Source organism: Phoca vitulina, unplaced genomic scaffold, assembly GCF_004348235.1.
Source record: "Phoca vitulina isolate PV1807 unplaced genomic scaffold, GSC_HSeal_1.0 scaffold24, whole genome shotgun sequence".
Lineage (NCBI taxonomy): Eukaryota > Metazoa > Chordata > Mammalia > Carnivora > Phocidae > Phoca > Phoca vitulina.
The window spans coordinates 27509352-27535194 of record NW_022589727.1 but is presented as its reverse complement, the minus strand read 5'-3'; the positions used below and the strand labels follow the sequence as shown (position 1 = coordinate 27535194).

Sequence of the window (25843 nt, the reverse complement as noted above, 5' to 3'; positions counted from 1 at the left end):
TCAAGGCAGGGGGCAGGCAATGAAAGAGAGAGATAGGACCTGGGCACATGCCTTTGTCGAGGTTCTTTGGTGGAGTCTTTTGGGGTCCCAGGCTAAGTCTAGGTTGGTCAATCAAACCAAAACAGAGGGGATCGGGTAAGCCCCACGGAGGTCTTACCGAAGAGGCCAATAAGTAGAAGGCCCTGGGGGTGGTAGGGGAGGCTGTTGGTCACAAGTGCTGTTGGGGAGGTCATAACAAGAACTGACATTTCCTCGTGACCCTGCCGGGGCTGTCTAGGCACAGGCTTGCATGAGGGACTACTGTCCGTTTAAGGTCACTGCAGGCTGCTTGGCCAAACAAATGGATACCAAGGCAGCAACACCATGGAGTGTAGCTGAGCTAAACTCTCAACACCCACCCCTTTGCCCAGAATAGATGCTGACGAGATCTGGGGCTTTAGTGTGGTCCCAACGGATACCCGCAATATTAGAGTACTGGGATGTCTCACCTGATTTGGCTGTTAGAGTGCCATTTTCAGTTCTCTGGCTACCAGAAACATATCCTTGCTTTTCTTGTTGGATTAGTTTAAGGATATAAAAGGTACAAAATCCAATACAAATCAGACTTTATAGAGCCAGAGGTAAGGAAATTATTAGAACAAATAATGTGTTTATTAAAAAGAGTAGTATTGAGTATTGGTGGTTCATTCATGCGGTAAATATTTACCAAGTGCTTCTATGTGCAGATGTTTGTGCCAGGTGCAGAAAATGCTGATGTAAACATGGCAACCCCAGCCCTTATGAGTTTATGGACACTGGGGCAGACCAACATTAAATCAACCAGTAACCTCAAGTCCATGAGTATTTTGATAAGGGACAACCAGAGCACATTGGGATATATGGGCTGGCCTGGGCTGGCCTGAGGTTCAACCCATTTGGGTGAATGAAGCCGGCCTCAGTGAAGAAGTTTCTAAGTTTTTTCATTTTAGTGCTGTCCACTTTTGAGAGACCTGTTAAATGATTGATGACTTGTCTCCATAGAAATTATTGAAAAAGCAGCAACTCTAAATCAGACCTTGGATGAAGACTTCCAGCTACCCAGTTCTACTCTTCAGAATATGCAAAAGAATATTACATCTTTGCTGGAAATCATACAGAAAAGCCATTTCATGCAGTTGCACCAAAATGCCATACTGGAACTCAAGTAAGTTTCTAAATACCATTCATGACACAATCAATTAGAGGTAGGAGCTTGAATGCTGAGGGGAGGGAGATGTGTGCAAGGAGGGGAAGGAAAGAACACTCTCACGGGGGCAGAATGTCATAAAGAGAGGGGCACAATTGTCAAAGAAATGAAACAATGGGTGCCATCCACTCTCAACAGAGAAAAGTATAATCAGTGCCAATATCTCTCTTTGTGCCATAGGCTTGGTTTTTCCCTGTGACTCCGGAACAATATTTCCACCTAGCACAAACAAAAGAACCTCACAATGCTATATTTATTGAAGATCAAGTATAATGCCGTAAATTCTCATGGAAGAAAATACAGTTTAGTGGCTGTTCCCTGGGCTGTAAGCTCTAAGACAGATTGACATTATGCCGAAATGATTTAGCTCAGTTGTTCAAACTCTCATGGAAAACCACCATGTGGAGTGACAGATCAGAGAATTGTGAGACATGCTCACGAGGAGCTTGTATTTCCTTTCAGGCTTTTTTTCTTAGTATTTTCACAGTTATTACTTGATGTAATGTAGCACAAGCTGTCTTTCTTCCGGGTTCTGATAAATATCTTCAGTAGGGTTTAAACAGTTACACAATATGCCATCATAGCGCCATTCCCTGTAGTGTGATATTTAACCTATATTAATATATTTTGCTATTTTAAATAATGTTGTGATGGACATCTTAGACAAAAATATTCTCCTCTATTTTACACTATTATCTTATTAGGGTAGATAATAAGAAGTGAAATCATGGAATTTGCATTTTGAAGACTCCTGACTTGCATTTCCAAATTATTTTCTAAAGATTTAAAAAACAATTCCATTACACTTCCACCGGCAACACACTGCAAAGTTGAGCTTACGTCTTTCTTCAACATTGAATATGATTTTTGACATTGTTGTTGATTTGTTAGGTGAAAAACAAGTGTCAGATGGCATTTGGAGAGAGAACTAGTAAAATAGTCACTAGAACATTGGTGAGGGCCCAGAACTAATAATAAATGCCCCCAAGGGGAGATGAGAGGAGGGCAAGGTCCCAGGAAATGAGGAAGAGGGCTGCCATCTGGGAGCACTTGCTCTGGGCTGGGGAGGGCGCAGGGTTCACTTCTCTCATCTTGTCACGTAATCTGCTCAGCTGCTTTGTGAGGTTGGGGAAGAGCTAGCTGGGGAAACAGGCCCAGAGACGCTAAGTACCTTGCCCGATGTTAAGCCTCCAGGATAATATGAGACCAGACCACACACTTAAATCTGTGTCGCTCTAAACCCTGATTTTCCAACCCAACACAGAAGGAAGAACCACTTGAGACCCAGTCTGGAAAAGACGGGTGGGTAGAGTTTTAGTGGCCAGGTCAGAGACCTCTGCTACGTTATGACCATGTTCCCCTGACCCTGACCACTCATGTGCATCCTCCCTTCCCCTGAAATGCATGGCAGAAGTAGGCAATGGAGGGAAAGGGGCTCACACTTCCATGCAGGTCTTACCAGGAACCCACCATTCTTCAGGCTCAGCACTGCAATGCTCTGCTTCCCAACCATCCTTAGCTCCCCGCTGCCTCCAGGATTACATATAAATGTCGTGTATTTGATTCCAACTCCATCCCTCTCCAGCTTGCCCAGGCTCCCTGGCTGGTCCCACTGTTTCCTGACACCATCCCCCCACCCCCGCCATGCATGGTGTGTCCTTTCATTGTTCCTTCCCTTGGCTGTGCGTCAGAGTCTTATTAAAGATGAAGATCCCCTGGAGATTCCTGGGAATCATTTGTGGGGATGTCTTCTCCCACCATTACCCCTCCACAATCCGTTCGTTCGTTCGTTCATCAGATAGATTGAAATCCCCAGGTGACAGGCACTGTGCTAGGTGTTGGGGACACAAAGGAGAACAGAGCCTTCCTGCCCACTTGGAGCTCATAGCCCAATTGGGAGGAGTTCATTTTCTAAGTAGTATTTGCAAAGAAGGGGAGAAGGCAGGGTGGCCCCTCTCCCACCCTATTCCCTCCACACCCCCGATCTGCCTCGCCTGCTAAGCCCTCCACCACCCTTTCTCTGGTATAGCTCTTTTGTTTCTATTTGGAATAAAGTTATCCAGAAGATTGCTGATCTCTCTCTTTAACTTTTGAGTGAAATCATTACTAAAGATACCTTTTATTTTTAAAAAATTTAAGAGTTCATCTATAATTTTAACCATTTATCCAAGATTCTGCATATGTGTGAAATTATTTAAAGTCTATTAAATTGATTTTTACATCCTGCATCCTATACCATGTCAACACATGATATAGAAAAGAAACACATGAATTTTTTAGTGAGTTTGACAGATTGAAAGGCAATGTCATTGGTTTTTTTTATTAGGGGACAGTATTTACCATACGTGTGAATAAAAACATTTAAATTTAATCATTGTTCACTTTGTTATAAGTTCCTAAGTTAACATGTCCTTTATTAATTAATCAGACAAGCTTGGGAAATTTTTTCTTTGAATATATAATATGGCTTTTTTTATCCTAAAGAATTATTATATTGTCCAAATTTTAAAGAAAAGCCTTAAAAATCTGAATGTACTAAATATATTAAATTGATTATATTATTTGTAAAAAAAAAAAATTTAAGAGTTTAAAATGTGTTCTCTGGCCTCTCTTTCCTATTTTTCATAGATAATCCCTGTGTATTTATGCCATTTCAAATTTCACAGATTATTTTAGGAATTATGTATCTGCTTTTTAATTATAACTCTTAGAAAACTGGTCATTTACCCTGAAGTATGGCATTCTTATAGGTGAGAATATTTATCACACCTTGCAATTGCTTATCATGCTTGTATTGGTGTCCCCAAGACCATGCCCGCATTCAGAGTTTCCCTAGGACCTTCAGGACTCCTGGCCAAGATTTCTTAGGTGATGTATTAAGGATGCACAGCTGGATACACAGGGAAGAAGACACAGCAGAGCCTGGAAGAATCCGTGCAGCATTCCCTAAGCTCTCTCGCCCTCATGAGGGGGTCACATCACACTCTGCCCCCAGCAAGGAAAATGCAGCACCGCATGTGTAATGTTTCTGCCCAGGGAAGGCCATTAGAAGTTCAGCATCCAAGGTTTTTATTGGTGGCTAGCCCCATATGCACCCTCCACCTAGCACAGACCAAATTCCAGTCTCCGCAAAGGAAGGCAGGTGTTCGGCATAAACCACCTTGCTTGCACAGATGGTCGAGGCAGTGAGCCACCGTTATTGGCTAGGGAACAGTGGGGCCACTTGCAGACACCAGCCACGGCTGGCAAAGGAGGGCGGAATCCGGCTTGCTGCTTCCCTGCCGCACACCGTACCACTGACAGCACACTTCACCTCACCATCCCTGCCTGTGTCTCCCAGCTGTTTTCCACGCTGGGGTTCCTCAGAGCTATCCAAAGCTGCTTCATTAAAGAAATGTGTCCTGGGGCACCTGGGGGACTCAGTCAGTTAAGCGTCTGTCTTCGGCTCAGGTCATGATCTCAGGGTCCTGGGATCGAGCCCCGTGTGGTCTGAGGTCCCCAGGTGCTGCTGAGGTTTTTTGTTTTTAATCTTCAAGTCACTGATGATTCTATCATTGCCTGTGATCACAGGTTAGGTGGTAAAGCCACTTCATAGATGAAAAGTTGACCTCTGTTTTAAAATTTCTCAGATTCGGGACACCTGGGTGGCTCAGTCGTTAGGTGTCTGCCTTCGGCTCAGGTTGTGATCCCAGGGTCCTGGGTTCGAGCCCTGCATCAGGCTCCCTGCTCGGCGGAAAGCCTGCTTCTCCCTCTCCCACTCCCCCGCTTGTGTTTCCTCTCTCGCTATGTCTCTGTCAAATAAAATCTTTGAAAAAAATAAAATTTCTCAGATTCTTTGTTTAATGGTATGAAGGGATCCATGGTCAGACATCAGAAATATATTGGATTTACTTGTGTGTTTCCCATGTACTTTTAGTTCTTGTTGCCTGTATCCTAATTATGAGAAGTTGTAAAAATGTTTGAATAATTCCTGGTGATGTTCCAACGATGTCAGTGTTTAAGTATGTACCTTTGGAAAATGTTTTCTGTCTTAGGCCAGCGTTATGATGTCTGTGGAATCTGAGGGTGACTTACAAGGCATTTTCCATGAAATTTTTCAAAGTTTTCCTGACAAATTGAAGCAGGAAGTTAATTGGATATATTCAACCCCTGTGAAGGTTTATAGTGTGAAAATTGTATTATTCTGTGTAACTTTAAATTCAAAATTGATTTAAACAAGCAATTTGATAGCATATTTGCAAAAGAATAGGAAAACATATCTTTTGATTTCCTAAAGCTTGCTCTTTCCAGTGGTACAAATTAGATCTTTCTGGCATTTGAATTTTCAGTTTTTATAAAATCTATTTTTTAACTAGCTGCAGAAAAACCTTTATGTCCTCTAAATACATTTATAACTTCATAGCAAATGAAGCAAATCACTGAATAGCCTCTTTTCCATTTCTTGCTGTACTGAAAAGCAAGATGGCAGTTGTCATCATCCACAGACTGTGGTCCCAATTTTCTGCATCCTGACCCACAGAAATGATTTCTTTTAATTCCTTTACTAAAATATGTTAGGAAGTTTGTGAATAAAGATTGCTTGTGAAGGACAAAGTGTAAATAGACCACGCCTATAGCTGTCTTAGAAAAATTACTACCTTTAAGAGGTAACGATGTGCTACTCACGATGGCAAGAAGACACGAGGGAGGGAAATGCAGTCTTTTGCTGTCCGTTCACCACAGGAGCGTTGTTGTTCAGTACTTACTACCTACACCATCTATATTTAACAGGGCTGCTGAAGCTTTATTGTCACAAATTCAGAAGAATTACCAGAAGCCACAGAGAGAGTTGGAGGTCTTAAAAGCAGCAGCAAGCAGCCTCCTCTCAAAACACACCAGTGAGCTGCAGACAGCGGGCGACCTCGCGAGGGAAGCCGAAGTGAAGGCCCGGGAGAGCGACCGCCTGGTGCACACTGCCCGGGCCAACCTGCAAGAATTCCGCGTGAGTCTTCAGAAGGACGGTCTGCTTCCTTCTCAGGGCTGGGAGCCCAGCTCCCCTATGTCAATAATACCATTTTTAGCTTCTTTTAAGATGAGCCCCAAGTTCTAACTGCAGCACATAGTGTCAGGTACTAACGTTCAGAAACTGGCTCGCTTTTTTTGAAGCATCCTCAAAGGTGATTTTTTTTGTCCCAGGAAAAGAAGCTACGTGTTCAAGAAGAACAAAACTTGACCTCGATGCTAATTGCCAGAGGGAGAAGATTGCTAGAGGCTGTCCGTGCCCGTGCAGCGGCGGCGCGGGAAGCTCTGGCAGTAAGTTACAGCTCCGAGCGTCTTCACACACCTCATACACATGTACACAGGTACATTGTTCAGTAGGTGCATATATACTCACAATCTGAATTTCTCTACATAGCAGTTAGAGCGTCACCGGGATGAGCTGCTTCTATGGACTGCCAAAATCAGGCACCACGTAGATGATCTGGTCATGCAGATGTCCAAAAGAAAAGCACTTGACCTTGTTTACAGAGCAGAGGACCATGCAGCTGAGCTCCAGAGACTAGCAGGTGCTCTGGACAGGTGAGAGCAGAACTTGCAGGAATCCCAGGGTGGGTGATCTGTGGAGCAAAGAGAGTAAGAATGGCCACTTTGATCACAGTGTTGAGTCACTCTTCTTTTGTCTACAAACGAAGACTCCTATTTTATTCATGGGGGAAGGAGGATTTCCTCCCATGTCTGGTAATGTAGTTATCCTTCCACATATGATGGGGAAAATGCACACTGAACTGGATAGGAGGAAAACAAATATTATGATATCAAGACATTAAGACCTTGTTAAGTAACTACTAAGTGCTCGGGGCTTTGTTAGGTTGGACAGAATGAAGACATTGATTTCTTTACAAATCTTGTCCTTCTGGAGCTTATGATTTGGCTGGCTTTATGCGTGGACTGAGGTTGTGGTTGCCCCAGCTGGAAGACACCATCCCCTTTATTTTCTACTTCCTGAAGGTCTACTATTGTCTTATAGTTACCTTAACATATGTTTTTAGCATTTGTTAAATATGTCCTCAACTTGTGACAAAGTGCTTCTAAATGAGAAGCATGACTTGAGGACAGTGGTTCTCAAACTTGTCTGCACTTTGGAATAAACTGGGGAACTTCAAAAATACTGCTTTTGTCGCCTTGTCCTCCTCCCGCTCAAAGATTGTGACCCGGGCTTTGTCACATTTTTAAAGATCCCCATGTTATCTGATGTACAGCAAATGAAGGAACTAGGGTTTTGGCCTTATCAGAGATTCACACAATATTGTGAGTTAATTGGTAAATTTATTTCTTAAAAACTTGTTACAATTATAGGTAGAAAAAGTCTGGACTCACTGGGTATCCGTGTGCTGCTCTGTGTTGGGAGGGAAAAATAAATATCTTTCCAATTTGAGGAATGCTGCCATAAAAGATTAGCTCACACAAGGAAAGCAATTAAAAACGATATAGGATAGAATGTTGCATAAATTATGTGTTGCATGGAGCATTACCACCTACACATGCTATAGGAATCCGTAATATAAAATGGAATTAGATACTCAGCTTCTCTCTTTTCATCAGCTTTCATTATTTCCCAAAAGAGAAAAAAAATATATTCTGCCTACATACATAGCTAAGACAAAACCCATATTACCTAGTACGAATAGTAAGAGCAATGTGGTATGCTACACAAAGTTAAATAACATTATTATCTTTTATTTATAAATCACCAAATTTTGCCAATCAAGTAGTAACTGCTGGTGCCTGGTTTGGGAATCACTCAACTCGATAACCTTGGGGAGAAAATGAAGTGAGTTACTCAGCAGGCAAAGATATGTCAATTGTCAGATTTCATTTTCAAGATAGAGTGAGCTGGATGAAATTGCACCATTACCAGTTGGCAAGTTCATAAGTGATTTGCCCACTTGTACGAGTTGAAGTTCAGATGATTCAAATATTATCTGATCTTCCTCCCAAACCTTTAGTGAATTTCATCAAATTGGTATATACCTTTTGAAGAACAAGATTCGGCATCCTTATATAAGCTTAAGGAAGCTTTTTGAAAATTAGCAAGTGCAAGGCAGGAGAGATTATAGCCAAGGCAGACGTGCAGTGGTACCCCAGACATATGTGGGGGCTCTGAAAGAAATGAAAGAATGTTGAGGGCAGCTGGTGGAAACTGATGGACGGTTAAAACCATAGGAAACAGCAGTAGCCCCTTCTTGGGGTGTTAATTAAACAGCACTTCTGAGTGTTCTCGTGACAGTGTAGCTACTGCTTTCAAAGATGACGGAATCCCTGTGTTGTTACTCCTTGAACTTTTCTAAGGGTGAGAAACCGGGAAGCTTTCAGGAATAGTGAGCAAGTTCCATTTAATTTGTGCCAACATCTGTAAACATGCTGCTTACACAGTGGCCTCGGCAGCATTAGACACGTGTCCCCGAATGCCACCAGCGCAGCCCACGTCCATTCCAACACTCGGAGCCTGATTGAAGAATCAGAGAAAGTGGCAAAAGATGCTCTCGAGACAGTGACTACGGCGAGCCTGGTGAGAGCTGCCCCGGGGGCCACAGTGTGTGCCTTCCTTTTCTAGGCACTGTGGGAGATTGTTCCAGAAGGTGCTGAGCAAAGACTCAGTGGCTTAAATTCGTGCTTGTCAATATTCTTGTCTGGTGAGAGCTGTTTGGCTCTGTCATCATGTGATACAAGTTTTAATTTCTTAGGGTCATAGACACTTTCTTTTTTTTTTTAAGATTTTATTTATTTATTAGCATGAGCTGGGTGAGGAGCAGAGGGAAAGGGAGACCCCTGACGCAGGGCTTGACCTGCGATCATGACCTGAGCCAAAGTCAGCCACTGAACCCACTGAGCCACCCCGGCCCCCCTTAAGGTCATAAATACTTCTTTACGAAGACTAGGGACTGGTGATGTGGTAATGAGGAAAATCTCAGTTTCTTATAATGAAAGGATAATGCTTCTTAATATCTACTTGAGACATCTTCTCTTTAGAGAAATCTTCACTTAATGTCTGGGTTTTGTTTTTATATATTTAAAAATGGTTTGTGTTCTTTCTCCTCAGCCATGAATTAGGACAATTTAAATTGTCCCTACCCATTACCTAGTGGACTCCCATGTTTGGAACTAGACCAGAGACTATTCTGATAGAATTGCTGTCCCCATCTCCAGCAGGAGTCCACCTGCCCCTCCTCCCACACCTGCTCCCCCCATCCCCCCGCCATTGTCATGTTTAAAGTGTCCTGTTTTCCAGTTCTCAGAATCCCTTGTTTCTAATGGGAAAGTGGCTCTCCAGCGCAGTTCCAGATTTCTAAAAGAAGGCAACAGCCTGAGCAGAAAGCATCAAGGTAAGTTTCTAGCTTGGACTGTATTGATAAGCAGAGTGAATAAGACTCTCTGAGCATACTGCTGGAACATTCTCCTTTCCTGGGGGAATCTGAACATGAACACTTCTTTGTCACAATGACATTCCAATTTCCTGTCATAGAAACATCATATTTAAATTTTTATTTTTAAATTTTTATTTTAGTGACCTCTCTTAATGTGCAGGCACCTCTAATCTTCCAAAGACTCATTGAGCCTTCTTTGGTACCTGAATCCTCCACACATGGCGTTAGCTCGTGGGCTGTCAGTGTTTTGCAGTGTGTGTCAAGTTCTCTTTGGTTTCACATGCTCCCCTATTCATATCACACTGTTTCACAGTTTCTTGAAGAGTTGTATTATATGTGATGCATTTCTTTTGCCAATGTTGCCAAACAGGGCTAATATAATGTTAGACTCATGGTAACTTCTCATTAAATCATTACTGACTTAAATCATAATAGATTTATCAGCTTTTCAAGAAATCCCAATGCAGTGAGTTCTTCCTGAAGGGTTCAGTAAGCAATGATTTCACATGTGTAAGGGCTGTCCAGTAAACACAACACAAAATGGCAGCAGGAATCTGTGGTGTGAGAAAAACATACACTTTTCACCTTAATATATTCTAATCAAAAATATCAAGTCCCTTCCTGTAGGAGTAGACAGGGCTATAAACCAAGCTCACACCCCTCTAAGAACACTTCCATGCCTGTACTGGATCCTCCCATAGCTGTTTGAGCCAAGGGCCCAGATGTGTGCATAGTTTTTGTTCTCTGTGAGTGACACAATTTAAATTTTATGTCATCATCTTATGGAATAGAAAGTCCCTCACACTTGATCGTAAAGCAGATGAAACACAAACTCTAGCATCGGTGTTGATGGGCTGTGGTTTCAGCTTACACGGCGAAAGGTGTGTCAGAGGCCACCAAATAGTGAACTTTCTGGCAATTAAAATTTTAAAACCATCGTGTTCATCAGATATTTTATCCATAATTCATTTTTTAACCGTGTGTCCAGCATTGAGATGTGTGTATTATGAACAGAAATATTAAAAGTAAAAGCTTTGATCCCACAGCTTTGATCAGACTTGAAGGAGGCTGAGCTGAGCACGTGTCCTGCCATGAGAGGATGGGGGAGGGGAGGGGCCCTGGCTGGGGAAGCAGGGCTGGGCATGGGGGAAGATTCCTGGGTAGGACAACCTTTGGGGTTTTACAACCCAGAGAAGAGGGGTGGACAAGATTTAGGTGTAGGCAGGAAGTTAGCGAATGATTAAGACTGAGGGATTTAAACACAAGTCTTCACCTGAGCTCTAAATTAAATTGGACATGCAATTCAAGAAGAAATATTTGGGAGAAGGGCAACAAGTGAAATAGAAAAAATGATCAAGCAAGCTAAAAACACTCTTCATTTCTCTAATGAGTGGTGCTAAGTCTTGTTGGAAAAATTTCAATATTGGGGGGGGTGTCTGTAGAAAGCTGTTGATTCTGTAGATGGGTCAGAGTGATGAAGGAACCTGTTGCCTAAGCAACTTTTGAGTAGGTTATCCTCAAAGAGGACAATTTTCCCCCCCTTTAAATAGGTATCACATTGAAACTGAGTGAATTGAAAAATACAGCAAAGAGATTTCAAGGGAATGCTGATACAATTACTAGGCGGACCAATGAATCACTCTTAATACTCAGAACAATTCCTGGAGGTAAGTGGAAAGGGGGTTCTTGATTTAATTAATGTTTGCTCATTGTAAAGCCATTACACAGGAGCAGAAGGAAGTCCTGCTGCGAGTCTGATTAATAGCCCTCACTCAAAATCGAGACCAAGATGGATAGAGTTTTTACTCGCAGAGGAGTATGATTTGGAAGTGAAGATAACTATTTTTTAAGTAACTCCAGAATACCTGCATTGGAATGCTAGAATCCTATTCTGAAAAGCAGAACCTTGGGAGACTTGATGCTACCCCATGAATTACTTTCTTTTAAAATGCCTTGACACATCCCTTCAATGAAAGGGTCATTCGAAGATGTCAGCAAGAAGCTGAATGTTCCCGTCTTAAGGGAAAATGCTAGTACATTATAAATGGGGACAATTAAAGAACTCTTGCTTGGTGATCTTCCTTCATGAGGCAATATAAAGCATTCTAAAATAAGTTCAGAAATCACTTTAATATTGATGGGTTGGAAATGTACTATTCATTACAATCTGAAATAGGATAACTATTTTAAAGTATAATACAAATGAGTCCAGCTGCACTGCATCATTTACATCCCCTCGACCTTCTCTTCTTTTCTTAATAAGCCTTACAAGATGTCCTAACAACTCTGGAGTTCTTTCTGTGGATTCACTGGTGAACATGGAAACCACTGTAGGGGAGCTGGGCTTGGGGCACTTTGGACTGACTTCTAACCTTAAATCATGGGCACATTTTCTGACCTGGAAGTTTCTTTTCTTTCTTTTTTTTTTAAGGACACATGATGTATGTTGGTTAAATACTTACAAGTACCTTTTCAGGGGCGCCTGGGTGGCTCAGTCAGTTAAGCATCCGACTCTTGATTTTGGCTCAGGTCATGATCTCAGGATTGTGAGATCGAGCCCCGTGTCGGGCTCCATACTGGGCATGGAGCCTGCTTAAGATTCTCTCTACCCCTCCCCCCACAACCTCCCCCCTTAAAACAAAACAAAACAAAACACCTTTTTATTTGGAAGTAATTTCAAACTCGCAGAAAAGTTGCTGCAAGAGTAAAAAGAAACCTGTAGACTCTTTATCCAGCTTCTTCTAGTGTTTGTTTTTGTCCTGTTTGTGACTGGATATTTTAAACATGAATACTAATGCCTTTAAAAAAAAAAAAAAGCATCACCCAGATTTTCTAAAATAACTGAATTCCACTTTATCCATAGTGACCATTTAGTCTTTATTCTGTTCCGTCTAGCAGTCAGCTGATGTTGTGGGCAAATACCACTTCCTCTAGCCTACGACATGCCCATCCTACCTACAAATTTAAATTCCCCAACCTTCTTATCCACACACGGACTGATTTAAATAAGGTATTTAATGAATATGAGAAGGGAGTGATAGAAAGGAGACCAAATAAAGAAGTTTAGCTTATTAACATCTAAGACCCTGAGAACATGGCGATTAGCAGTTGATCTCACTAAGTATTGAAATTTCAATACAGAGGATTGTTACCAAAACCATTTCATTTGTCCCTAAGAGGGAGCAGTAAGGCATAGGACATGCAGTCTTACTACTGCCATTAAAAACCAGAAGCCCCATTTTGTGCTCAGCAGCCCATAAGAAATACTGTACATGTTTCCATGAGAAGTTACATTTATTGTGGTTTATGGTTTTCCCCATATATGATCACAGGGGTGCATGCTTGCATTTAAATTTATTTCAGGTGCCAGAGACAGAGGAACCAAAGTCAAAGAGCTGGCCACATCTGCAAATCAGAGTGCGGCAAGCACTCTAAAGAATGTCGTGGGATTGAGCCAGAAGCTGCTGAATACATCCACTGACCTGTCCAGGGTTAACGCCACCTTACGAGAAACTAACAGACTTCTACAGGACTCCTCAATGACCGGTACGTCCCGGTCTCCCTTCCCAGTGGGAAAGTCCGCTTTGTGAGATTTTCAACTGACCAGGTATACCATGGGGTCTTGTTGACAAACAGCATCCCTACGGAATAAAAATGCACTGATGTCGAGATTTGCATTTATAAAACAAGAGAAGGGCCTTGGGTAGGGCATGCTGCTGGTGCATTCTTCATATACAGTTGACCCTTGAACAACATCGGTTTTGACGGCACAGGTCCACTATACAGATTTTTTTCGATAAATATAATACAGAAAATATATTTTCTTTATGATTTTCTTAATAACATTTTCTTTTCTCTAGCTTTCTTCATTGTAAGAATACAGTATATAATGCATGTCACTTACAAACCGTGTTAATTGACTATTTACGTTGTTGGTAAGGCTTCCAGCCAACAGTAGACTATTCCTAGTGAAGTTTTGGGGGAGTCAGAAGTTACATGCAGCGTTGCGACTGCATGGGGGTTGAGCACCCCCACCCCTGAGTCGTTCAAGGGTCAACTGTACTTACCAAAATTTCAAGGATCTGATCATTAGGGTATTATATTTTATTCAGTGCATTGGTAATAATAAATAATTCACTTCTCTTGTTTCCTCCCTGCTGCCATCTTTCTTGCCACCTGATACTTGGTAGCTCTGCTAGCTAGAAGAAGAGTGAAAGATGCAGAAACACAAGCCAGCCTTTTATTTGATCGGTTGAAGCCTCTGAAGATATTAGAAGAGAACCTGAACAGAAACCTATCAGAAATCAAACTGCTTATCAGCCAGGCCCGCAAGCAAGCAGCTTCTGTGAGTGTGGGCTCCTGTGGCGCTCGGGGGCTCGGCCCTCCCACAGCGGGGCTCTCAGTAACTCCCGGTCTCAGGGGGCTCCTATAGAGGGGACTGTCACGCCGGCCCCTGGACTTCTACTGAGTCAGCTCTTATCTCCCACATTTCTCACAGCCTTGTCTACAGTACATTTAAATCTGTGTTAAGTATATTTACTTTGTGTGTGTGTGTGTGTGTAACCACTTACGACTTTTATGGTGCCTATGCTTTGTCTAGAAAATACCTTCTCTCCTGCCCCAGACAGTATATTTAAGTATACTTAAGTAGTCTCATTTTCTTTGTTTTTTGCTTCATTCAACCTGTTTCCGAATGTTAGCGAAGAGATCTCATGTCTTTATGGAGATTTATAATTGTAGCCTAGACTCATCAGTCCACAACTATTAGCTCAGCTGCTGTAGAGCTCGTGGTCTAAGTGTTTACATCTCCTTGGCCGAGTACGGCATTATTGCCAGCATTTTACCAACCCAGTGTCAGTAATCCAAGTGTTCTTCAGAATGTGTGCGCACTATGAGCCTCATCGTCCAGGAGTCTGGCGACACAGCCTATACACACACAAATGCTCACAAATCCAGGTCACTAAATGCATCGAACACTTGCCAGCTGGAAAAGTACAAGCTTGAGAAAATGTTTACGACCATCCATAGCGCATGGCATTGGTCGTGCTCTAAAGGGGAGGCATTTCAGGGAAATAATACTTTCAAGAGAATATGCCGTTGACACGCTGCTGGGGATTTATAGAGGACAGATGTGACCTCTGGTCTCATGTTCATCTGCCTGAACCCTGCTAGCTAAGAAAAAGCAGTTCTGGAGCCTTCCACTCCCCCTCCCCCGAGTGGCCTCAATATTGGAAAATGGCTGTCGGTTGACATGAGTTTGGTTTCAGTGAAAGTCACCAAATAAACGCAAGCCCCACAGACGTTTCTAAATGCTCTGATTAATACAAACGTATAATCTTTAAAGCTAATATAAGAAATATATGCAACTACTTAGAGAAACGTGTAGTAAGTGCAGAAGTTGCTCTATAAATATTTCCTGTATATATAAATAGATTATCCCTTCAGGTATTTGACACATGATCATCAAATATCCTTCCTGTGTCAGATGTAAAGATTCCAGGGTGATCTGGATAAGCTCCTGGTCTTAAGGAATTAAGTCTCGCATGAGCGAGACCGTTTCCTATGTAAAATACTCTTAAAACTTCAAGACTGACTTTTCCGTATTTAAGTAGTTCACCAAATAAAATAATTTTCATCACTGCCTGATATCATGTTATGAAACACAAAGCATTATGCATCCTCAGGAGAGGAAACCTGCCTACCAGTGAAAATTGGTTCTGGAACAGTAATTTTGACCTCCTGGCGTGCTGCCAACGTGTGTCACTGAGTGATTAGGACACTTCCTCTTTCCTTTCACAGATTAAAGTTGCCGTGTCTGCAGACAGAGATTGTATCCGGGCCTACCAGCCTCCGATTTCTTCTGCTAACTATAACACCTTAAGGCTAAGTGTTAAGACAAGTGAACCCGATAACCTTCTCTTCTACCTCGGGAGCAGCACCAATGTGAGTATGGACTGTAGAAAGCAACAATGACTCTCTTCTGAGCGTGTTATAGTTTCTGAATTGGCAGGGGTTTTTTGATGGAGAAAAAAAAGAGGGCCTTGGTGAAATCACTAATCCTTCTAAGGGAACCAAGCTTTTGCTAAACTAGTGGCATTAGATTAGAAACACACACAGTCCCAAACTGAATGCCTGTGAGGAGGACCGAGCTATTGAGGAGAGGGTCTTCCCTCCGCCATCTTAATTGCTAGCTGTGGGGTAGCCTTTCCTAATGTCTTCTGCAGCCTCTTCAGCCACCAAGTGTAGCCATGGGTGTGTAAAGTGGATCTCTTTGAAACAATCTCGGTGGTTGTTATCAGGAGTGGAGGTGTGCACTTTAATGGGCATATCAGAATTATCCATCTCCACCCAGTGAGATTCTGGTGGTTCCCAGAGGGGCAAGTCCCCTGTGGAAACCACTGATTCCTTTGGCTGCCAGTGGGAATGGGTCAGAACCCTTGGGGTTGTGAGAGCAGAAAATATTAACAAGCACAAATTCTGAAACGTCTTCTTGGGAGCTAAGGTGCAGAACACACGCAAGTCCCTGATGTGGGATCTCATGGCTCCTGCCTTATTACGTATTTCACGTTCACTCACTGCATTCTCAGACTGGGCAAACAAGTCTAGTAAACAAGTCCTATTCCCTGTAGGCTACTGGTGACCCCCAGTAAGTGTTCCTGGGGAACTTCCTGGGAGGCACTAATATCCAACAATGGCTTAATGGCCTCCAGTACTGAGGCATGCTCCAGCTCCAGGGAGGGGAGCATTTAAAGACAAAAGACAGTTTTTTGTTTTTTAAGAATAGAGAAAATGGGGGAGGGGGGAAAGATGGTGGAGGAGTAGGGGACTCTATTTCAACTGGTCCCCAGAATTGAGCTGGATAGCTACCAGACCACTCTGAGCCCCCACGAAACCAGCCTGAGATGTAAGAAGATCTGGATCTCTACAAACAGAATATCGCAGGCAGTTGGTTTTGAGGTATGAAGCGGAGAGCCGTGATTCTGCGGGCAGATATCGGAGGATAAACGGCGGCGGGAGGGTGCCTGGACTTGGGGATCCTATACCGCCGGTGAGTGACGGCCTCGCGCGCTGCGGACGGGGCGCAGACTCACAGACCGGTATCGTCGGGAAAGGACTTTAGGGCAGCCCCCGGGGTGGAGGACCAGACTGGAGGGGTCGCGCGCACGCGAACCGCAGGCCCCCCGGACAGAAACCGGAGCGACGGTCACGCGCACGCGAACTGCAGCCTCCGAGACGGAAACCCGGTGCGCCGGGGTCGCGCCGGTGAACTGCAACCCCCAGGATGGAAACCCCAAGCGGCGGAGTCCCGCGCGGAGGGGCTGGCGGTTTTAGAAGCACAAAGGGCAGAGATGTGCCCCGACCTGGAGGCAGGACTGGGGGCGCTGCGGAGGGGCGCACAACCCAGGACACTGCAGTTTATAGCAGCACGGACGGAAACGGAGACGGTGTGGCATGGAGAGCTCACTGAAGAATAGACTGAGGTCTCTCTGCTCTGAGGCAGAGGGTTGGAAACGGTCTCTTCTGCTCTGACTCGCGGAAGAGACACGGAAAGCCGCCAGGGAAAGGCACCAGAGACCAAAAGCTCCAAAGACCGATTCCCACTGAGCCCATCCCCCGCCACAGGGGCGCAGGGCAACTCTGCCCAAACAGGGTTGCCTGAGTAACAGCACGGCAGGCCCCTCCCGCAGAAGACAGGCTGGGAAAACAAGAGACCAGCAACCCTAAGGTCCCAAGAAAACAGGTGCATCTTGCTTGGGTTCTGGTCAATAATTTGGACTCTATACATTCCCTCAAACACCCATCAACAGAATGACTAGGAGGAGGAGCCCCCAAAAGAGAAAAGACTCAGAGATTATGACTTATGCTGCAGATTTACAAATGGATGCAGATATAACCAAGATGTCAGAGATGGAATTCAGGCTAGCAATTATGAAGACAATGGCTAGAATGGAGAAATCAATTCATGGCAACATAGAGTCTCTAAGGGCAGAAATAAAAGGTGAATTGGCAGAACTTAAAAATGCTATCAATGAGATCCAATCCAATCTAGATAATCTAACAGCTAGGGTAACTGAGACAGAAGAGAGAATAAGCGATCTGGAAGACAGTATAATAGATAAAAAGGGAAAAGAGGAGGCCAGGGAAAAACAACTCAGAATCCATGAAAATAGAATCAGAGAAATAAGTGACACCATGAGGCGTTCCGATGTCAGAATAATTGGAATCCCGGAGGGAGTAGAGAGAGGGAGAGGGCTAGAAGATGTATTTGAGCAAATCGTACCTGAGAACTTCCCTAATCTGGGGAATGAAACAAACATTCGAGTCCTAGAGGCAGAGAGGACCCCTCCTAAGATCAAGGAAAACAGGCCAACACCCCGGCATGTAATAGTAAAACTTGCAAATCTTAGAACCAAGGAAACCATCTTAAGGGCAGTTAGGGGGAAGAGATTCCTTACGTACAGAGGGAGGAACATCAGAATAACGTCAGACCTATCCACAGAGACCTGGTAAGCCAGAAAGGCCTGGCAAGACATATTCAGGGTACTAAATGAGAAGAACATGCAGCCAAGAATACTTTATCTGGCAAGGCTTTCATTTAGAATGGATGGAGAGATGCAGAGCTTCCACGACCGGCAGAAACTGAAAGAATCTGTGACCACTAAGCCGGCCCTGCAAGAAATATTAAGGGGGGTTCTATAAAAGGAGAAAGACCCCAAGAGTGATCTACAACAGAAATTTACAGGGACAATCTATAAAAACAACGTCTTCACAGGCAACACGATGACAATTAATTCATACCTTTCAATAATCACTCTCAACGTGAATGGCCTAAATGCTCCCATAAAACGGCACAGGGTTGCAGATTGGATAAAAAGACAGGAACCATCCATATGCTGTCTACAAGATACTCATTTTGAACCTAAAGATACATCCAGACTGAACGTGAAGGGATGGAGATCTATCTTCCATGCCAGCGGATCTCAAAAGAAAGCTGGGGTGGCAATGCTTATATCAGACAAATTAGATTTTAAACTAAAGTCTGTAATAAGAGACACAGAAGGACACTATATCATTCTTAAAGGGTCTATCCAACAAGAAGATCTAACAATTGTAAATATCTATGCCCCCAACATGGGAGCAGCCGTCTACATAAGCCAACCGTTAACCAAAATAAAGAGTCATATTGATAACAATATGTTTATTGTAGGAGACCTCAATACTCCACTCTCAGCAATGGACGGATCATCTAAGCAGAAAATCAACAAGGAAACAAGAGCTTTGAATGATACATTGGACCAGATGGACCTCATAGATATTTACACAACATTCCACCCTAAAACAACAGAATACTCATTCTTCTCAAGTGCACATGGAACTTTCTCCAGAATAGACCACATACTGGGTCACAAATCAGGTCTCAACCGATACCAAAAGATTGAGATTATTCCCTGCATATTCTCAGACCACAATGCTCTAAAACTGGAACTCAATCACAAGAAAAAATTCGGCAGAAATTCAAACACTTGGAAGCTAAAGACCACTCTGCTCAAGAATGTTTGGGTCAACCAAGAAATCAAAGAAGAACTTAAACAATTCATGGAAATTAATGAGAACGAAAACACATGGGTCCAAAACCTATGGGATACTGCAAAGGCGGTCCTAAGGGGGAAATACATAGCCATCCAAGCCTCACTCAAAAAAATAGAAAAATCCCGAATTCACCAACTAACTCTACACCTTAAAGAACTAGAGAAAAAGCAACAAACGACGCCTAAGCCACGCATCAGAAGAGAAATAATTAAAATTAGAGCAGAAATCAATGAATTAGAAACCAGAAACACAGTAGATCAGATCAACGAAACTAGAAGTTGGTTCTTTGAAAGAATTAATAAGATTGATAAACCACTGGGCAGACTTATCCAAAAGAAGAGAGAAAGGACCCAAATTAATAAAATTATGAATGAAAGGGGAGAGATCACAACTAACACCAAGGAAATAGAAACAATTATTAGAAGTTATTATCAACAACTATATACCAATAAACTGAGCAATCTGGATGAAATGGAGGCCCTCCTGGAAACCTATAAGCTGCCAAGACCGAAACAGGAAGAAATTGACAACCTGAATAGGCCAATAACCGGTAACGAGATTGAAGCAGTGATCAAAAACCTCCCCAAAAACAAGAGTCCAGGGCCTGATGGATTCCCTGGGGAATTCTACCAAACATTCAAAGAAGAAATAATACCTATTCTACTGAAGCTGTTTCAAAAAATAGAAACAGAAGGAAAACTTCCAAACTCATTCTATGAGGCCAGCATTACCTTAATTCCCAAACCAGGCAAAGACCCCATCAAAAAGGAGAATTTCAGACCAATATCCCTGATGAATATGGATTCCAAAATGCTCAACAAAATCTAGCTAATAGGATCCAACAATACATTAAAAGGATCATCCACCACGACCAAGTGGGATTTATCCCCGGGATGCAAGGGTGGTTCAACATTTGCAAATCAATCAATGTGATAGAACACATTAATAAGAGGAGGGAGAAGAACCATATGGTCCTCTCAATTGATGCAGAAAAAGCATTTGACAAAATACGACATCCTTTCCTGATTAAAACTCTCCAGAGTATAGGGATAGAGGGAACATTCCTCACGTTCATAAAAATCCATCTATGAAAAACCCACAGCGAATATCATCCTCAGTGGGGAAAAGCTGAGAGCCTTTCCCTTAAGATCAGGAACACGTCAAGGGTGCCCACTCTTGCCACTATTGTTCAACATAGTACTGGAAGTCCTGGCAACAGCAATCAGACAACAAAAAGAAATAAAAGGTATTCAAATTGGCAAAGAAGACGTCAAACTCTCTCTTTTCGCAGACGACATGATACTTTATGTGGAAAACCCAAAAGACTCCACCCCCGAATTACTAGAACTCATCCAGCAATTCAGTAATGTGGCAGGATACAAAATCAATGCACAGAAATCAGTTGCTTTCTTATACACTAACAACACAACTGTAGAAAGAGAAACTAGAGAAACGATTCCATTTACAATAGCACCAAAAACCGTAAGATACCTCGGAATAAACCTAACCAAAGAGGTAAAGGATCTATACTCTAGGAACTACAAAACACTCATGAAAGAAATTGAAGAAGACACAAAAAGATGGAAAAATATTCCATGCTCATGGATCGGAAGAATAAACATTGTTAAAATGTCTATGCTACCCAGAGCAATCTATATCTTCAATGCCATCCCGATCAAAATTCCAATGACATTTTTCAAAGTGCTGGAACAAACAATCCTAAAATTTGTATGGAATCAGAAAAGACCCTGAATCGCCAAGGAGATGTTGAAAAAAAACAAAGCTGGGGGCATCACGTTGCCCAATTTCAAGCTATATTACAAAGCTGTGATCACCAAGACAGCATGGTACTGGCACAAAAACAGATATACAGACCAATGGAACAGAATAGAAAACCCAGATGTGGACCCTCAACTCTATGGTCAAATAATCTTTGACAAAGCAGGAAAAAACATGCAATGGAAAAAAGACAGTCTCTTCAATAAATGGTGCTGGGAAAATTGGACAGCCACATGCAGAAGAATGAAACTCGACCATTCTCTAACACCACTCACAAAGATAAACTCAAAGTCGATGAAAGACCTCAATGTGAGACAGGAATCCATCAAAATCCTAGAGGAGAACATAGGCAGTAACCTCTTTGACATCACCCACAGCAACTTCTTTCAAGATACATCTCCAAAAGCTAGTGAAACAAAAGCAAAAATGAACTTTTGGGACTTCATCAAGATAAAAAGCTTCTGCACAGCAAAGGTAACAGTCAACAAAACAAAGAGGCAACCCACAGAATGGGAAAAGATATTTGCAAATGACACTACAGATAAAGGGCTGGTATCCAAAATCTATAAAGAACTTCTTAAACTCAACACCCAAAAAACAAATAATCAAGTCAAAAAGTGGGCAGAAGAGATGAGCAGACACTTCTCTGAAGAAGACATACAAATGGCTAACAGACACATGAAAAAATGTTCATCATCATTAGCCATCAGGGAAATCCAAATCAAAACCACATTGAGATACCACCTTACACCAGTTAGAATGGCCAAAATGGACAGGGAAAGAAACAACAAATGTTGGAGAGGTTGTGGAGAAAGGGGAACCCTCTTACACCGTTGGTGGGAATGCAAGTTGGTACAGCCACTTTGGAAAACAGTGTGGAGGTGCCTCAAAAATTTAAAAATAGAGCTACCCTATGACCCAGCAATTGCACTCCTGGGTATTTACCCCAAAGACACAGATGTAGTGAAAAGAAGGGCCATATGCACCCCAATGTTCATAGCAGCAATGTCCGCAATAGCCAAACTGTGGAAAGAGCTGAGATGCCCTTCAACAGATGAATGGATAAAGAAGATGTGGTCCATATATACAATGGACTATTACTCAGCCATCAGAAAAGATGAATACCCAACTTTTACATCAACATGGATGGGACTGGAGGAGATTATGCTAAGTGAAATAAGTCAAGCAGAGAAAGTCAATTATCATATGGTTTCACTTATTTGTGGAACATAAGGAATAACATGGAGGACATTAGGAGAAGGAAGGGAAAAATGGGCGGGGGGAATTGGAGGGAGAGATGAACCATGAGAGACTATGGACCTGAGAAACAAACAGGCTTTTAGAGGGGAGGGGGGAAGGGGGGATTGGTTAGCCCAGTGATGGGTAAAAGGAGGGAGCACTGGGTGTTATACGAAAACAATGGATCGTGGATCACTACATCAAAAACTAATGATGTATTGTATGGTGACTAACATAACATAATAAAATTAAAAACTACAAAAAAAAAAAAAAATAGAGAAAATGCTCCAGGAGCTCATTCTTTAACATGTTTTGGTAGTCGTGCAAACAGTCGGCACGTGAACTCATCCCAGCTCATGCCCGCACCCCAGTCTGATTTCTTGGCAGTGGAGATGCGGCGAGGGAAGGTGGCCTTTCTCTGGGATATGGGCTCCGGGTCAACGCGGTTGGAATTTCCAGACTTCCCGATTGACAACAACAAATGGCACAGTATCTATGTAACCAGGTAGTAGAGAAAGTTCTCTCCAAGGGTCTCTTTTTTTAAAGCTGTATCTTATACGTTTGCAACATGTTTGTCACATCATATAATAGTCTTTGAAACTTCGGGGAAGTCAGATTATAGTAAAAGGATAGTTGGTTTAGATTAACTATAGAAATAAGGGCTTTTTTTCCCTTATTACAGAAGAAATAAACTTTGTCACCAAAATCAACAATCAAAAGAAGAAAAAAGATAAAAATTGGTTACGTTTAGAATGTTAGGTCTAAAGCTGAGGTGGCTATCCCAGTAAATTGTGTTCTCCCCAGTAGAGGGGAGTGAGAAGCAACACAGCAGAAATCCCACATGGCAGGTGTGGTATGTACATAGAAGAGGAAAGAAGGCAAGGATCCAAAATTCAGACACAAAGCAAAATTCTTCCTTATAAAGCCTCTCTCTAGTGGTAACTCCTTTTAAGCAGGTTTAGGTATTTTTACTTTTTCATAATACTATGGTTTGTTGTTGCTGGAAATTCTTGTCTTTTGCTTTGTTATTTATGGAAATGGAGTAATACTGAAGGCAGTAGACTGTTTCAAATAGAGTTAACTCATTATTTGTAACTGGTTTAAGCAAGAAGGTAGCACGATGCAATTTATGACTTAGAAGACCTTCTCCACGAGGCTTTGCGACTAGACTGGGGGCGGGGTGGGCAAGATTGGAAGAGGGAGATCAGTCGGGGGGGCAGGGTGGGCAAGATTGGAAGAGGGAGATCAGTGGGGGGGCGGGGTGGGCAAGATTGGAAGAGGGAGATCAGTGGGGGGGGGCAGGGTGGGCAAGATTGGAAGAGGGAGATCAGTCGGGGGGGCGGGGTGGGCAAGATTGGAAGAGGGAGATCAGTGGGGGGGCCCGCTGCAGGGATCATGGGCAGAAGCAGCTGGAGGATGTGTACATACACTGACAGACTCGGAATTCTGAAAGTGTTCTTTTTGCAATTCTTTGTGACCCTTAGATTTGGAAACGTTGGTTCATTGAGTGTAAAGGAAATAAGCGCAACTGAAAAGCCACCAACAAAAACAAGTAAATCCCCTGGAACAGCGAATGTTCTGGATATAAACAACTCAACGCTCATGTTTGTTGGAGGGCTTGGAGGACAGATCAAGGTAACTTTCCAGACGTTCATCTGAACGGGACTGACAGGCTGCTTTTACCTAAAACTAGTGTGCTTAAATTATTGAATATATCCCAGGTAGATGAATATTTCTGGTTTCTATTATTTTGCTTAATGACAGTAAATTTGCAGAGTTGGGCTGGTTTTATAAAGCAAAGGATCCTGTCGAATAAAGATCGTAAATGGAAAAGAAGCCAATGTTCCATTTTGCTATTTGAGTTTCTTTTCTAGGACTGAAACAGGAAATTCAGTATTCTGCATTCATTTCTGTAATTTCTCTTATTGCTATTCTGACTCCAGTGGTAGAATAATGGTAATTAGTGTTTAGCACCAGAGCCAGTGGGATTTATTTTATTATACCCATTATCCCCTTACCGGATCAAGTTGAGTCACCTGGATTTGGTTTGGTGCTCTAAGAGTAAGGGTGTCAGTCCCAGCCAGGCCCTCACCACTGACCAACATGCTCTGAGCCTGTTTCCTCACCTGTAAAAGGGGCTTCTCTCCAGGGACCCTGGTAACCCAGGTGATCTTTAAGATCCTGTCTGGTTATCACTCATTCTACGATTCCACTTAATAATTGGAAGAAAATCCAGTGATCACAACCCAGCCATTTTTCTGGATGTTGTTTTCTCAGACTTTGGATGTTAAATTTGAGCTCCCAGGAAGGAGTTTTGTGTGCACGGAGAATGCATTCCTTACCCTGATCCATGTGGCTTGTGTTTATTTTGTTTGTTTATATTAGAAATCTCCCACTGTGAAGGTTACTCATTTTAAAGGCTGCATGGGAGAAGCCTTCCTGAACGGACAGTCCATCGGCCTGTGGAACTATATTGAACGGGAGGGCAAGTGCCATGGCTGCTTTGGAAGGTAACGGGCCCCACAATTTACTACACGGTGTCATTCACATCTGAGAGCTGCTTAGAGAATTCACATGCCCATCACGGTGGCACAGAGTTTGTCATGTCGGTCGTGATAGGTCATTTACTAATAGGAGCATGGGCATCATTTTTAACCTTAATTTAAGAAGTAGTTTTCACTGTGTCTCGTATGCTTTCATCATGGATCATACCACTGAGAAGCATCACACATCCTCTCAAACCACCTTCTGTCTCAGCCGCAGGGAAATCTTAGGTAAATCACTGTACATCTTTATTTTGAAAATATCTCCAAGGATGAGGATTTTGTTTGTGCTGCCAGTTTTTATAGATAAGTACTTTCCCATTCTTAAATTCTAGAATCCTAGAAATTAAATGCCTTTGGCAATGGAGAACAACTACCTGACATTGTTTGGCAGATATTGATACATAATAGCAGGCATTTAATAATCTCACTGAGCTCAACAGCCCCCGTTTTACTTTCTAAAAAAATAACTGCAACCCCAGAAGTATATAAGACTCGTTTTCTAGCACTTTCATAATTAAGACAATAGATTGCCTCTGCCATTAGAGAAATGTAACATCTGATATAATTCTGTCATCTAATGGGCTGCTCTGTCCAGATAGATATCTGCAATTAACACTGAGCTGTGACAAGATCAGTTGAAAGCAACTCCCATTACATTTAGAAACGTGGACAAGTTTTCATTTTGTTACTGTCAGATCTGTTTTCTCTTAGGGCTCATAGCTTGGGATTTCAAAAAGGTTTGAGCCTTTTATTTGCTGCTTTCCCTTGACTTTGCTTGCTTTCAAAGTCATGACCAGAAGCTTGGTTATTGGAGCCTTATGACTGAAAAAAATATTAGCTTTGGAGTCTCAGTTTCTCAGGCTCCCTCTCCTACCAAATCCCTCTCAGTGACTTTGTAATAAGTCACTTCACCTCATGGAGACTTGGCTGCTTCTTCCAGAAAAGGAAAATGAAAATCCTGTTGTCCTACCTCCCAACACTGGTGATGAGCACTTATCATGATATATGTGAAAATACTCGATAAATTTGAGACACTGCACCAGTGTTCACCTCTGATC

The 25843-nt window shown here is 42.5% G+C and overlaps 1 protein-coding gene across 4 annotated transcripts in view; it reads left to right on the top strand.

Moving 5' to 3' along the window:
* Window positions 1-25843, top strand: part of LAMA1 (laminin subunit alpha 1) — a 161537-nt gene that overhangs the window by 111358 nt on the left and 24336 nt on the right. For 3 of the 4 annotated variants that reach the window (XM_032421152.1, XM_032421154.1, XM_032421155.1), the window contains exons 36-48: window positions 1021-1183; window positions 5996-6206; window positions 6401-6517; window positions 6621-6784; window positions 8639-8774; window positions 9495-9588; window positions 11181-11297; window positions 12994-13176; window positions 13821-13975; window positions 15430-15573; window positions 22611-22744; window positions 23724-23874; window positions 24625-24749. In XM_032421152.1, coding sequence (XP_032277043.1) covers window positions 1021-1183; window positions 5996-6206; window positions 6401-6517; window positions 6621-6784; window positions 8639-8774; window positions 9495-9588; window positions 11181-11297; window positions 12994-13176; window positions 13821-13975; window positions 15430-15573; window positions 22611-22744; window positions 23724-23874; window positions 24625-24749 — 1894 coding nt within the window. The remainder of the gene's footprint in view (window positions 1-1020; window positions 1184-5995; window positions 6207-6400; window positions 6518-6620; window positions 6785-8638; window positions 8775-9494; window positions 9589-11180; window positions 11298-12993; window positions 13177-13820; window positions 13976-15429; window positions 15574-22610; window positions 22745-23723; window positions 23875-24624; window positions 24750-25843) is intronic. The other variant, XM_032421153.1, reaches the window with a different exon arrangement.